Consider the following 16,111-nt stretch of genomic DNA (forward strand, 5'->3'; position numbering starts at 1 on the left):
AAGCTTCCAATTAGGAAAAAATACTTACATCAAGTATCTCAGATAGAATGCTGCTACTTAGGGGCAGCTAGGCGTAAGTGGATAGAGCACTGGCCTTGGAGTCAGAAGGACCTGAGTTCAAATCCATCCCAAAACACTTGACACTTACTAGCTATATGACCCTAGGCAAGTCACTTAACCCCAATTGCCTCATACAAAAAAAAAATTCTACTATCTAAAATTTTATACACTCGGACATACACACACACCAAGAAACCAAGAGACATTCTCCAATGATGGTCAAAGACTAGAAGCAAATAGTTTTCAAAAGAATTGCAAATTATTGATAAACATATATAAAAGATTGCTCAATATTAATAAAAGAAATTAAAAACAAAACAAAGCTTTACTTTTCACTCAAAAAATTAGTAAAAATGGCAAAAGATGGGAATGATCAATGTCTGATGGGTTGTAGAAAAACAGTCAACAAATATTTATTAAGTGCCTACTATGTGCTAAGTGCTATGCTAAGTACTGGAGAAACAAATAAAGGCAAAAGAGAGTCTTTGCTCTCAAGGAGCTCTCAGGATAGTATAAAGAAAGTCCTAATCTAATGTGGCACACTAATATAGTATTAGTAGAGCTGTGGAATTGGTTTAACCATTCCGGAAAGCATTAAAATATCCACATCCTTTAAGCTACATCCCACCACGAGGCATACGAGCAAAGGAGGGCAAAGCCTGAAAGAAAAGCCCCATATAATACATCAAAATATTTATAGCAGCCCTTTTTGTAGTAGCAAAGAAATAGGGAGAAAGTTAGATTTCCCCATAGACTGGGGAATAACTAAAGAAGTCATGATGCATTAATGTTATGGAATATTACTGTATCATTAAAAACACGAATATAGAAAAGCACAGAAGGACATAGAAAGGGACACAAAGTGAGAGAAAGCAAAAACAGGAAAATAATGTCAACAGAAAAGCAACAAAACCTCCAGCTTAAACACTATATAATTACGATGATCCAGTTTGTCCACAAAAAAGGGAAAAGATTCTACTCCCTCTTTTCTTATGAGAGGTAGGAGATTATAGGTGTGGAAGATGACATACATATACTGTCAGATTTGGTTCATGTGTTGGTTAATTTTACTTATTTTTTTTTCCTTTTTTAAAACATTTATTGTTAGAAAGGAAAGCTCGCTAGGAAGAGATATTTGGAAATGAAGGTGATCTAAAAACAAAAGATATTAATAAAATTGAAAATGAAAATACAGGTTCTGTAAAGTACAGCACATGCTCTGGAAAGAGGTATGAAAACAGAGGATCCAGAGAAAAGCTTAGTATTGGCATCCTGAAATTCACATCTTCTCATTTCTCACCCAGGTGCACTTATTTTGGACTTCTCTGGCTTCTCCACCATGCCCTCACGCCTAGTACTCCCTCCCACTCCATCCTACCCCCCCACTTTTCAGCTTTCTATTGTGTATTGTCTTTCTCCATCAGACTGTAAGTTCCTTGAAGGCAGAGACTTTCTTTTTCATATTTGTATCCCCAGTGCTTGGCACAGTGTCTGGCACATAGTAGATTCTTTAATAAATGTTTATTGAATACAGACATGCAAAGTAAACAGGCAGTTTTCAGAAAACATAGTGGAATTTTAACAGAATAGGAAGATCTTTGCCACACACTAATAGGCTTCTGTGATCTGCTTTGAGCTCTGGCCCAGCTCACAGCTGTGATATAGCCTGAGTCACATGGAGCCCATTGTGGGAATGGCTTGCCCAATGTTAAAAAAGAGTGAGAAGCAACAGCTGGGCAGAGCTGAGGGAGAGAAGCTAGTGTGAGTGAGAGAGGGAGGAATTTTCCTGGGGGAACTTGTTTGTGGATAGGCCTAACAGAAAGAATGCATGAGACGTTGGTGCTCCCTGGATTGGTGATGTGTACAAACTTTTTTGTTACCACAGTAAATTTTGCTTTCTGGTATCTGAATAAATATTTTGGTTTTGTCTTGAAGGAAGAGAGTTTATTATATTTTGAGAATCTACCCTAGAAGTACACCTGCATATTCATAGTGGCTGCTACAGGTATCACAACAGCATTACACAGGCATATAAAAAAATATTCTAAATCACTACTGATTAGAGAAATGTAAATTAAAACAATTCTGTGGTAATACCTCATACCTATTAGATTGGCTAACATGACAGAAAACAAAAATGACAAATGGTGGAGAGGATGTAGAAAAATAGGGACACTAATGCATTGCTGGTAGAGTTGTGAACTGGTTCAAAAATTCTGGAAAATAATTAGGAACTATGCCCAAAGGGTTCTAAAATTGTGCATGCCCTTTGACCCAGCAATATCACTACAAGGTTTTTATACCAAAGATCAAAGAAAAAAGGACCTATTTGTACAAAAATATTTATAGTAACTCTTTCTGCGATGGCAAAGAACCAGAAATTGAGAAGATGCCCATCAAATAAACTGGGAAATGACTGAACCTGTGGCACATGACTGTGATGTAATACCATTGTATTATAAGAAATAATGAGCAGAATCTTAACTTACTGATTTCACGCAAACTATTCCACCCCACCACAACCACAAATATAGTCATATTCTCGATCCACCATCATCCACAAATGCACAATTTCCATGTTTATGAATTTTAAAATTCCCTTATCTGATCATAATCTACTGTCATTCTACTTTTCTCTCTGCTTTGAAACCCCAAATCCTGTGCCTTGTCCATAGTGTTCCCTTCCACTCTCTGCATTAGAATTGTCCTCCATTCCCCAAAATGATTCTCAGCAATGTATTTGATCACACTTGGTTATAATCAGAGAGTAATTAGGTATAATCTTGATCAGAATTTTTATACTAAGAACGCTATACCCTCATGCTTTATGTTACCATGGCAAATCTGATATTTACAAGTGTAACCCTAAAGGACAAAAGACGGAAAGGTTACAACAGCCAACCAAAAACTTTTTTTTAACGTATCAAGGGTGACACCCACTAGAATAGAGCCTATTAAGTTCTAATGTAACAATGACATGAAAATGCTTGGGAACAAGATGAAGGTTAAATAAATGTTCACAACACATATTATGATAGTTGAAAGCAAAATCCATTTATTAAATGGAAACAGCATACCTGTTTGGATTCTAGAGGCTTTTTCTCTGGAGTACGAATTTTATTTACTTCAGGTCCAGGATTAGGATCACTTTTACCTTAAAAAAAAAAAAGACATTGAAATATTGTTTTCATTTATATGTGAAATGAAACAACTTGTGATTACCCATAAGTTCCAGGATTAGTTTCATATTCCCACTTCAATTTGGTTCTTTTCATTTTTTTTAAAAGTTGCACTTTCTTGGCTAATTACAAAACAAAGTAAATCTTTAATTAAAGCAAATCCCATTACCCAAAGTCTGAATCACAAAAAGTATAATATTAAAGCATAAAACTGTACCAGGAAAAACAGCAATAATTTCCCCAAACCTACAGCGCATTCATTACCTTGATTCCATTTGAAGAGAATTTTAGCCCCTTTGTAAATGCTTAGTGCTTTTATATATAGTTAACTAATTCCAAATAATGGGTTCACCTGACAACAAAGTTTCTATTATATATGCTAAAGTGAATACAAATTATATTAAGCTGTAATGACGATAAATCTAAAAATAAGTGGATACTAATAAATGAAATGAGTAAGCTAATTTAAAATTAGAAATCTCAAAAAGCCCAAATTTCATTAAGTATCCCAAACACCAAAGTCCTTTAATAAGTAAGCCTTACCTGATGGTCATTTTAAGTCCATTAAAAAATCTTAAATTTATTAAGCCTGTGGTTTTATTAGTAACTAGAAAACTTTCTAGATTATAAGGTACTTGACTAACAACAACTTTGTGAGCAAGTATTTTAAGTATTATTATCCCCATTTAATAGACAAAAGCGAGGCACTAAGAGGTTTAGCACCTTGCACAAAATCATAGTCAATAAGTGGCAGAACCATGACAACCTTAGATTTTCATAGTAGGGAAAAATCTGCTGATGTTAATCTGAATTGTTGTCTCCTTCTATATTCTAAAATTCTGTAGGAAAAATTACTTTGTGCTTTTTACATAATGAGTCATGCTTCTCATGACTAGATTATTTCAAATTTGATATTAGAGAACAGCACAGTAATGAGGCTTTACTGTTTAATTTTTAATTTTTGTTAATCCAAAGTGCTTGGCCATGTTTTCTCCTTGAAACTTTAAGCAATGACTTAGCTCAAACAGAATCAAATTTGCATAAGTTTGGGTATTACAAATGAGCACAAAATTATAGAATTTTAGAACTGCAAAGAATTTGAAAGATCATCTAATCCAATTCCCTTGTTTTACAGATAGGAACCTAAAGCACAAAGAACTTCAATGACTAGAAACCAGGTCTCTTTCAATTCAAGAAAAATATATTGTGGGGGAAATGGACAACTTTTGTACTTTTGATATTTTCCATTCCAGTTTTGCTTCTGTCTCAGAGGGAACCTTCTAAACAAAAACTTCCTGTCCAGTTGTCAATGAGTCAAACTTACACTGGTTCATTATGCTTTGTCCCTCCAGGTCTAGGGGAATTTTGGCATTATCTTTGGTAACCTGAAATTTCTGTCAGTATTTTTTGATAGATGAGAACCACTTACATGATGAAAAGTTTCCTTCTCTCTTCCTGACTCAATTTAATAATTTTGCAAGGATCAAGCAAGAAAAAGATGAGTATCAAGTATGGTGCTAAGATAATATACCATTTAAATAAAATAAAATAATATACTATTTAAATAAAATAAAATCAATTCCCACATATTTTTAAAATTAAGAAACCCCTTAAAAGAAACAGAATCTTATGTAAAGTTGGCCTTGAACTTTGTCTTCTTAAATGTATTTCCTCACAACCCAATTTTGAATTAAAAACAATAACTTCAGAAAAACAACTACATAATAGTATCAATGAATTGCTAATGGCTAAGTATTAAGTTTAAATTAGTTTAAATTAAACCTTAGTTAAAAACTAAGGTTTTTTAAAGGATGTAGGGATTTCTTCTGAGTCCACTATAGAGATCCTAATAGTACTGATATATTCTTAAATTAATGTTACATGTAAGATTACATAGTTACTTTAACAAAGCAATGCAGAGTTCCTGACTTTTGAAAAAACAAGGAACTTTTGTTTTATATTTTAAGAACTGTTCTAGATATCACTATAAAGATAGGACTCTGTGGTTGAGCAAGGCATTTTATAATAGGGTTTGATGTAATTTCAAGAATCAGGGTAAAAAAATAAAATGGATGTTTTCTTCTTCCTTAAAATTCTCAGAAATGACCATGACCTGATTAAAATAACTATCTTAAGTCAATTACTGTCATATAACTCTAAGAATATCTAAAAGAAGAATTTGGTTTTTCTGCCTCAAATTTTAAATGCTGAATACTGAAAGCATCTAAAATGTAAATGTTAAATACGGTATCAGAGAACAGCAGCTATCTAGCATAATTAATGGAGTTCTTTAAGGGAATTTTCTAGTTGGTAGTTAATTGACATGCTCAGCCCATATTCTACTTATGATTTGAGTATGGCAAAAACAACTCACCATTTCGATTTTGTTCATGTTGATCCTTTTCCTGATGCTGAATTTGCTGTTGCCCTATACTAACTGGTGAATGATGTCCAAGGCCATATGGTATAGGAGACCCCCGTCCATGTGTCTGCAACAGGTTCATATTATATGCCATCGCTGCCTGATGTGTAATGATTCGAGGGTCAACTGCAAACCTACCCTGGTACCCTGTCCATGGTACCTATGTAATTAGAAGAATTAAAATTATTAAGTCTATTTTAAAAGATTGCAGAAGACAAACTATTCCAGTGGTATTTGTATGGGGAAGAAATATCAGGGGTAGATGTCAATTCTAGCAGAGAGAATAACTACAAAGTTCTCATGATTAGTCAGAATTCACTGAATGACTAGCATACACGTCATCATAAAGAATATGTTTATTGGCCAAGGAATTATTATGGTTCACACACCATTAATGCATAAAAACACTGGAATTTTGTAAGCTTGGAGAGGGACTGAAGTGTTTAAAATTCACCTTCCTTATCATGTTGTATTTTGGAATCATTTCTTCTTATCAAAGTATATGCAAAGATTACCATGAAAAATGTTATGTCATAATTGTAACTGGTTGTTAGGTTGTGTGTCATTTATGAGAAAAAAGAAAATTTAGTCTGATGGATCCCGCATCATCTCCAAAGAAATCATCTAGTATGTACACAAATTTATAGGCAAATAAAATTTAAAACTCATTTTTAGTAGGTAAAACTCAAAACCATTATTCCTTCCATGAGTATTAGTGGTTTTGCCAACTGCAATATATGTTAGGTTACAAAATCTGAAAATTTATTTAAAAAGATCTTGATCTATTATCCCTGCATGTTAATGCAAAATGAATAAAAAGAAACCTAAGCAACAATTGCTCATTTTATTAAAACCTGTTAAATGTAGACTACTGTTAACTTTGTATAATGAAAGCTTCTTTGACCTAGTAAAATGAATCTCAGTCCTAAGGGACTTACTATTTAACATAGATGATGTTTACTGCTTCCAGGCTGTCTAATAAGAGATGACTCAGCTAAATTTTAAAGTCTGTAGTTACTGTGTATGAACTGCGTACTTCAGGATGACGGTTATTCTCAGAAGATACCCAAGTATGACAACTGGCCAACTTGATAAAAATGTTTGTGTCTGAGAAGCTTTACTTTTTTTGAGGGATGAGTAGAGAATAGGAATAGAGAGCAACAGAAGAGGAATTCGGCAATACTTCCTCATGATGAATCACAGCAACTACTTGAACTTATAGGTACTTGCTATAAATGAAAGAAAATACATCATCTTGGCTAAGTCTCTGGATCTGGCCATATGGCAGTTGGAAAAGCAAATCGACTAAAATTACTAATATGCTAAGTCTCAAAGGAAGTTGAAATGTTTTTAAATGTGTTAGCAAGGCCTGATATATCCTAATAAATCTCTTAAAGTATCCTTCGGGTATAATATGAGATCCCAGACGTCTATGCTCATAGAAAGGGTAGAGCTATGCTTTCAAGTAGCTGTAAGACATAATAAAGTGTGGTATTCTTGAAATAAATTTAAGTCCAAAGTAGAATCTGAAGCCTCTTCAGAGAGTAAAGCCTTCTCAAATGACCTTAAGGAATAAAGGAGTTTTAGTATATAAAAAAGATCAATCTCCACCTGTGAAGTTCTATAGAAGCAAATAAAAACACCACTTTACAAAACAGGAGACCAAATCACAGGTTTCACTAGACTCTAGTCAAATTAGCCACGGTAAAAAAATGTTTTACAAGGACCTCTTCTTTAGAAATAACTCATTCCTCTCTTTCCTCCAAATATGCTAATGACAAATTATAAACAAAGAACGGTACCTCTTATGCCTTATTAAATGACTAAAAGTTCAAAACTTTATCCCAACACCTCATTCTGGTGAGAAGACAACCCTGAATTCTCCAAGGACAATTCAGCAGTGAGAACTCTGGCACTTCTACAAAGGTAGAAAATCTTGGGGGTACCAGGTAGGCAGCCCATTAATCAAATGACTAGCTTAGCTTAGCTTAACTTCATAGAGCTTTATCACCAGAATTTTGTCTATGAGATTTTTGAATTGGTTTGGCCACAACAATTCATTAAGACCATAAGTAATGCAACTAAGGTTTGCAATCTGTGTGGTAGAGTGAATACCCACATGGATGAAATCATGGCTCTTCTATAGTATTAAGATGGCAAAATAACTAGAGTTTGAACATGATTGAGCACAGTTAAGGCCTCTTCCTATTTTGATATTAATTAGTATTTACTTTAATAAACAGCAAATATGTAAAATCTATACTTACAGGTAAAGGCACGGACATAACCACATTTCCTCCATAGACAGCAGGTACATAAAGAATACTAGTCCCAGTGTGAGGATCTATCCTTTGAACAGGACTAGGAGACTTTCCCATATTTGGGTGAGGTCCAAGCGGGGAAGGAGGAGTATATGCTCTAATAGGATTGCCGATGAGTACCGAAGGATTGGGTTGAACTAAAAATAAAGAGACGAGAAAAAGAACATATTTTTTAAAAATTATTCCTTATGAATAAAAAAATTCATCCAAGAAGAGAACTATTCTACAATAATGTATTTTAGACATTGCATATTACATCTATTATTTGTCAGTTTGCTACTAAAACTACTATATACATGTTATGTACTTATATATAATGTTCATTACAACCATCTTAAGACAGGAATAGCATATCAGCATTACTCTTCCCATTTGAGGAAAAGAGTTCTTTGAAAGAAATAGCTATTAATCAGGTTAAAAAAGTTTTTCTAAGCAAACTTTAACTGGTAAATATAAACCTTATACAGAAAATTGAACTTAGCAATTTATTATCCAAGTAACTTGTTCCCAATATGTTTTGGTGTAATTTTAATTAAGTATACTCTGAAACTGGTAAAACATGAAACATGGAAGACATGAAATACTTCAGAAACAAACAAAATACCCTCTAAAGTAAAGAGAGAAAAAAAAGCTGAATGAATTGATTTCTAATTTTTCAAAACACTCATCTTTCCTGGCTCTGACACTTCATTAGTGGTTTCCCTCAAAACTCATGGTAAATCTCCTTTTTTAAAAACTTCCTCTTTTTACATAACTGAACAATACAAGTACACAAAATGCCAAGCATGCTGCTCAAAGCAACAGGCAAGTCTAGTCCTAAAGTCTATTTCAAATACCCTGAAATTCAAAACACAGATACTCATATAAACAAAAGAAATTTTTTATTAAAATGTCATAATGTTCACTCACCAATTCCTTCATTCTGTAAATGTTCATTCTGGTTATGATGATGGCCTTTTCCCTTTAAAAAAATTATGCTTTGATTAAACTTGTTGAATTTTGGCAAAAATGTACCCTTTCCTTCCCTATTCATGACTCAGTTCTGAAGCTCCTTCTGTATTCAATTATGGGTCTAGTCCAATTTCTATCATGGGAACTGGGAGAAAATTTTATTTCACTGTTTAAACCTAGTCCTACATGGCTGGGAAGCTGGACCACCTTTACCTGTTGCTTAGAGATCCTTAACTAAGGACCTAGGTTATGTTAACCGAAAACCCAGTCAGATTCAAAAATTGATGCAAGTTTTCTCACAGTTATACATCTCAAGTCACCCATATGTGTTACCTGAAAACTGACCCTGTAGCGGTCAATCAGTAATCATGTTTCCTTGTTCCTTTGACTGTATAGACACCTGGGGAGGAGTGAGGCACTGCTTTTTCTGGTGTCAGAGAATTGTACCTGTTCGTTTTCCCCCTCACATATCAGAAAGCCCCTAATCTTTGCTTCAATTAGAAATCAGACTGCCTAATCTCATATCCTGTTTACATCTATTTTTTAAAAAATGCATAAAAATATGTCTCCTATATTCATGGTCCAGTGCTAAGCTGAGGAGGCCTGGTCCTGATTTGTTATGCAATTGGAATGCATTGCTTAATAAACTGACATGCTTGGAAGCTCAAACTTTGTTTCCTCAGTTACTTCACATTTCACCCGTCATAGCTAGTTCTTTCAGAACATAAAGATATTGTTCATCTGGGCCAGAAAACATTAATATATTAAGGGCATTTAGGCACTTTCTGACTCTGTCCTTACTTATCTTGGGTATTAATTCCCTATTAGTCATTTTTATTCTGCCACTTTCACTATAAAGGTCATTCTCTTTTCCTGAGAAAACAGAAACAAAATTAGAATTTAGCAGCTCTGCCTTCTCTATGTTGTCAGTTGTCATTGTCCATCTACCCTTCTGGAATCATCCTTTTTTTCCCAATATAGCTAAGACAAACAAACAAATTATTTTCTTGTTCTTAGCTTCCCTCAGAACTGGTGGTGCAATAGTCAGAACACTGGTGCGCCTGGAGTAAAAAAGGCTGGAGTTCAAATTTGGCTTTAGACGCTTACTAGCTATGTGACTTTATGCAAGTCATTGAATCTCTGCCTCAGTTTCCTTAACTACAAATTGAGGATAATAACAGCACCTGCTTCTCACAGTTGCTGTGAGGATCAAATGAGATAATATTTGTAAAGAGCTTAGCACAGTGCCCAGAGTATAGTAGGCACTTAATAAATACTTATTCCCTTCCTTCTTTTCATCACTCTCAGCTCATTCTAAGCTTTTGTATTCCTTAAATATTATTTTGCAGGACCACAACATACTCTTAAATTCATTTTCTGTTACCTGGCTTTGCTTCCAACTTCCATATATTTCTTTTTTTTAAAAATCCAAGAGAGATGGAGAGTAGATATGAGCAGTTTGTAATACATTACAAATAAGAAACTACACAGGAACAGCATCATAAAGGATATGATCAGAGAAATATATGACTGAAAAACCAAAGATGGGCTAGTCATGTAGTGAGAAGGAGAAATAACCAATGGACAGTGAGCGTGCTCCACTGGTACCTGTGCCATATCAAAACAATGAGAGAAGGAGTACCAGAAGGTTGGGCAGATCCCTAGGTTTATGGGAGGTCAAAGACAAGCAGGTATAGCTAGGTAATGAGCTTCATCTCTACAAGTACTACCCAAATTGATGACTGGCTTACTGGAGCACGGAAATAATTACCAGCAGAGAAGAAATGTAAGATGAAATACCTTTGCAGCTTGGGAGGGAAGATACTTAGATCTCAATACCTCCACCGTCTTATAATAAAGATAGATCAACCAGAGGAAATTTCTAAAGTTTTTAAGGGGGGAAGATGAGCAAATAGTCATTTGGATCTCAGTAACTAACACGCTAAAGACATATTTGCCACAGAACAACTATGTAATGTGGGTATGGGGGAAAAGGAGGGGGCCAGAGAAATTAAATGAATGGACAAGATGCAAATAATGCCACATTGAAAGCATTTCAACAAGTACAAGTCAGTAGCCTGGGGGCATATTAACTATTTTACAGTGTCCAACTAAACCAGTAGTGGATGAAACATTATGTACTACACACAAATCACAGAATACGATGACCTAAGTATAATACATATGTATGTATTACAGATATGCAGATATATGGGGTATCTATTACAGAAGCCATCCTGCAACATGGATTCCAAACTTTCTCTAGTAAAAAGGATCAGAGGCTGCCCCTAGCAAAATATTTTTATAAACAATTTTCAGTTTATTAAGGTATAGGCATTTTCTAATAGGTGCCTGGGATAACCAAAATATACAAGGTAGCTGTAGCTAGTTAAAAGGAAGAGGTAGATAAAGAAGTTGACAGGTTATTTTCTTTTCACAAAAAAAAAAAAAAAACTAAAAAAAGAATTCTCTATTCATTACACTTCCCATTTATTTATCAGTACTTTGTGATTTGGCTCCAATGCTTAGTATTTGATTGAAATTGCTCTCTACAAAGTTGCCAATTATCTGTTATGCTTTAAATTATTTTTTTTTACCTTTTTTTCTTTTACATCACTTGCCATCTCCTCCACCCATCTTCCCCTCACATCACGCCCCACCCCCAGCACTTTCCAATGATATACTCCTTGTAACAAAAAAGAAAAAAGAAAAATCAAGCAGTTCAACAAAAATCAACTTAACTCATCAACTATCTGACACTATATGCTGCAATGACAGTTCTCCTTCCCAATAAAGAGAGGGAAATACATTTTCTTAACTCTTCATCAGGCTAAATGCAGTCATTATAACTATACAACATTCAGCTTTGTTGTTCTTCTTTCCTGTTTTTCTATAGCCCCCACAAAATTGATTCTCTCATCTTTAATAATTTTGGGCGTGTGAAATAAAATTTCAGGGTTTATTAGATTATTTGATATTGATTAATATTAGTGATTTGGAGCAATCTTCCATATAATTTTAATAGTTTAGAAACCTGTTGAGAACTGTTTGTTTTTATCTTGACCAATTACCCATTGGAGAAAAGTTCTTCGTCTTTAAAATATATACACATATATGAATTCCCTTAAAGATATTTGATACAAAGATTTTTTTCCTCAAATGACAGATATATTAGTTGTTTTTCATGCAAAATCTTTTCAATTTCAATGTAACTGAAATCTTTTGTTGATGAACTCTAGTCTCTACTAAGAATTCTCCCCCCAGCTACAACTGTTAAAGGTACCTACCTAATCTGGTTTTCTTCTAATTTTATATTCAGGTTGTGTATCTATTTTGAGTTAAGAACCCCTGCTCAAGGTAATCTCATAATTCCAATGGATTCAATTATCACATCTATGAAGATGACTCCGAAATCTATACACCTAGTCCTAATCTCTCTCCTCAACTTCAGTCCATAGGATGACAAATTAGACCTGGAAGGGTCTTAGTGCAGTGACTTGCCCAAATTCAGTGCTCTGTCTGCTACACCATGCTGCCAGCCAGCGTGACAGACCTCACTACCTGAACGTCCCCAAAGTACCTTACGTTCAACATGTCCAAAATGGACCTCATTATCTTCTCTCCCCAAAACTGCCCCTCACAAATTTCACTATAGCTTCAAAATGATCTCTTTAAGCAAACTGTCAATGTGTGTGTGAGAGGGAGAGAGAGAAATGAATAATTGAATAGATATCAAGGTGACGTGTCTCTGTTTTTATGAGGCCTAAAAAACCAAGAAACTGCCTCAGCCAGCAAACACCTGATCTGCTCAACAAGTGTAGCCATAGGCACCCAACAGCAATACAAATGTAGGCTATAATTTCATTTGGAAATCCTTGCAGCAGAGAGAAGTAAAGATTACAAGCCACATCAACTAATGAAACAACAAAAACCATTAAAGGGGTAAATAAATTTTTAAATAGTTTCTTGTGAAACCCAATTAAGCCACATCACCACAAGGACATTTAAAGATGAAAATGGAAAGACAAACTAATGGCAAATTGAAAAAATGTTAATATTTCTGTAACAATATATTTTCTTAGTAAATTAGAGGAGAGCATCCACATTTGGCATCTAATTTCATTTTCCTAGATATGCTGCGTGAGGATGGAGAAATGGCAAAATCAAAACAAATGAAGGAAAAGCATATGGATTAGACCAAGTATGCACAAAGAAGGCCCATGCTTGAGGCTACAAAACTGGAGTCACTAAGGATTTGATTCTCAAGATGTCTAAAAGAGGGAAGATACTGAATGCCTACAAAAGGAGATACTATTACTACTGAATAAAAGGAATTAAGAGGATATTGATAACTATCAATTCATAAGCTTACTTTCCTATGTCCACAAAATTTTTATAAGAATGATCAAATAGTTGTTGACAGCTTGCGCTTCTTCACTGTAGAAAATATTCACAAATTATATCCTATCTTAAGAGACCACAATTTCACAACCACATAATTGCCTGAAATATGCAGAGACAATCCAATCAATCAAAAAACATTATTTAGCACACATGATGTGTTAGGCATTGTGCTAGGCAGTAGAGATACAAAACCAGACAAAACAGAAACAGTAAGCATAATCACATATAAATACACACAAAATAAATGTAAGACAACTTTTTTGTAGGGAGGTGCTAACATTCGGAGGAATCAAGAAAGAGGTGATACAGGAAATAGCACTTGATCAGAGCTTTGAAGGACCCTAGGAATTCTAAGATGCTGAAGGAAGTACATTCCAGGCTTGCAGGAGAACCTGTATGAAGGCAATGAGATTGGAAATGGAATGTCATGTGTGAACAGGAATGCGCTGGTAAATTTTTAACAATGGATTCCCACTTACCACCCCCCAAAAAGGAAGCATGACATAGGTTTGTTTAATCTGTCTTATCTGATCACAATCTATTGGTTTGCTACCTCTCCCTCTGCCTTCCAATACCAAACCCTGTTCTTCATCTACACTGTGACTTCCAATCTCTCAACCTTATAGTTCTCTTCCAGGCCATCACCCCACGTACTGGCCACACTCTTCTTTCTCCATATTGACCCTTTCTTTGGTAAACCAGTTCAAATCTACACTGTTCTCTTCTCTTGAGTCCCTTGCCTCCTCATCATGTCACCAACTGTGCCCTGTCAAGCCTCAGCTTTGGATCACATCCACCTACACACATGCTGCTGAACAAAGGGAACTTCGCCAACTGCATGTCACATAAACATCTTAAACCCAACATGTCCAAAACTGAACTCATCTTTTCCTCCCAAACCTTCTGCCTTTCCAAACTTCTCTATCATTTTCAAGGGCACCAGCATTGTCCCAGTCCCCTAGCCTCAAAACCTAGGTATAATACTTGATTCCTCACTATCATCCACTGCATCCTGCTCCCATCCAATCTGTTGCCAAAGCATGTAGATTTCACCTTTGTAACATCTCTTAAATGGGCATCTTTTTCCCCTCCACTTCCCGGGGGTGTTGGGAGAATAAAATGAAATGATATTTCTAAAGTGCTTTGCAAATCTTAAAGTGCTATATGAATGCTGTCATCATCATCATTATTATTAAGCATTTATTAAATGCCAGGCACTGTGCTAGAAACTGAGTATATAAAGACAAAAAAGGAAACAATCCCTTTTCTCAAGGAATTCACATCTTAAAGCCATAAAGGAAGAGCTAAAATCAAGAGATCAAAAAGTAAATAAAAAGTGGAACAAGAATAGACAGCCTTAAACAAAAAGTAAGCAAATTCATCCAAGTAGTTGAAACTCTGAGAAAAAAAATAGAATAGAATTCAATTAATTCAATAAGGCAACAACAAAAAAGTTAAAACAAAGTTAAAACATTGAAAGAACAGAACAAATGAGATACTGTCAAAAACAAGTGACCTTAAAAACAAGAAAAGGAGAGATCACTTCAGAATGGTTCGATTCCCTTGAAATTGTGACCAAACCAAAGAAACTTAGATACTGTTATTTCAAGGAATCATGAGAGGTATGCCCAAAACTATTAGAGCCAAAAGCCAAAGTGAAAATAAAAAGAATCCACTGATCACCTCCTGAAAGAAACTCCAACTTCAAAACAACCAGAAATGCTATAGCCATAGTCTTCAGCTTAAAGAACAAATATCACAAGCAACCAAATATCTAAGGACCACAAAAGTCTTAACAACTAGTATACAGAAAGAAAAGGAAGTCTTGGAATGATACTCCCAAGGCTTACAATTATACAATAACTTATCTTGCAAAACTGAGCATAAATATACGCCAAGTTGAAAGGGATTTTCAACAAAAGACTTCTTAAAAGCATTCCTGTTAAGAAAACCAGAGATGGCCACAATCTGTGAAATACAAACACAAAAAGTCAAGAGAAATTAAAAAGGGCATCATATTTGAGCAATTCAAAGAGCCAAATGATGATCAAGTATTTATATCCTGATGGACGGGGGGGGAGATAAAAGATCATTTTTCCTTTAAAATTCTTCTGTTTCCTAGAGGCAAAGAGGAAGCAAAGAAAGACAAAATTCAGGATGTGGGTAGAGTTTTGTGATGTTTTGTCTGATTAATTCAATTTTGTTTTATTTTCAGTTCCAATTTCTCTCCCTTCCACCTCCCCTTCTTTCACCCATTGCAAAAGCAAGAAAAACAAAACCTGTCATAAATCTGTATAGTCAAGCAAAAACAAATTCCCTCATTGGCCATGTTTTTGTTTTTGCTGTTGTTGATGGTGTGGTGTCATGCTTCAATCTGCATTTTGAGTCCATCACTTCCCTATCTGGAAGTATGTAAGATGCTATTATTATTCCTATTTGTTTGATTGACTGATTGAACCTTCCATCCATTCCTGGAATCTTTGTGGCTAAACCCTTCTTTTTAATAAGGTCCCAGTCATGATTATTTTAGAGTTAACTCTTTCTAAGAGGATTTTATCTAACTCAAAGTATTCACTGTAGTGAGTTTTTCTTTTTGCTCATATCTACAGCTTTGGTTCTTGCATTAAGACTATGCTAGGGCCAGGCTTTGATCAACTATTTACATCTGGTCCAGTAGAAACCCCCATAATCATCCCTTCTCTAACCTTTAATGTCTCCCTTATTTACTCATTCATTTTATGCTGTCTATAAACATACTCACTAGGTCCTAAAAT

General features: G+C 34.9%; 1 protein-coding gene across 3 annotated transcripts in view; it reads right to left on the bottom strand.

Annotated features, from left to right (window-relative positions):
* HELZ (helicase with zinc finger) overlaps nt 1–16,111 on the bottom strand; it is a 287,790-nt gene that overhangs the window by 44,807 nt on the left and 226,872 nt on the right. For all 3 annotated transcript variants that reach the window (XM_036756959.1, XM_036756961.1, XM_036756960.1), the window contains exons 23-26: nt 8,892–8,943; nt 7,929–8,119; nt 5,614–5,821; nt 3,138–3,214 (exon numbers count right to left, since the gene is read on the bottom strand). In XM_036756959.1, coding sequence (XP_036612854.1) covers nt 3,138–3,214; nt 5,614–5,821; nt 7,929–8,119; nt 8,892–8,943 — 528 coding nt within the window. The remainder of the gene's footprint in view (nt 1–3,137; nt 3,215–5,613; nt 5,822–7,928; nt 8,120–8,891; nt 8,944–16,111) is intronic.

Source organism: Trichosurus vulpecula, chromosome 4 (genome assembly GCF_011100635.1).
Source record: "Trichosurus vulpecula isolate mTriVul1 chromosome 4, mTriVul1.pri, whole genome shotgun sequence".
NCBI classification, from domain to species: Eukaryota; Metazoa; Chordata; class Mammalia; order Diprotodontia; family Phalangeridae; genus Trichosurus; species Trichosurus vulpecula.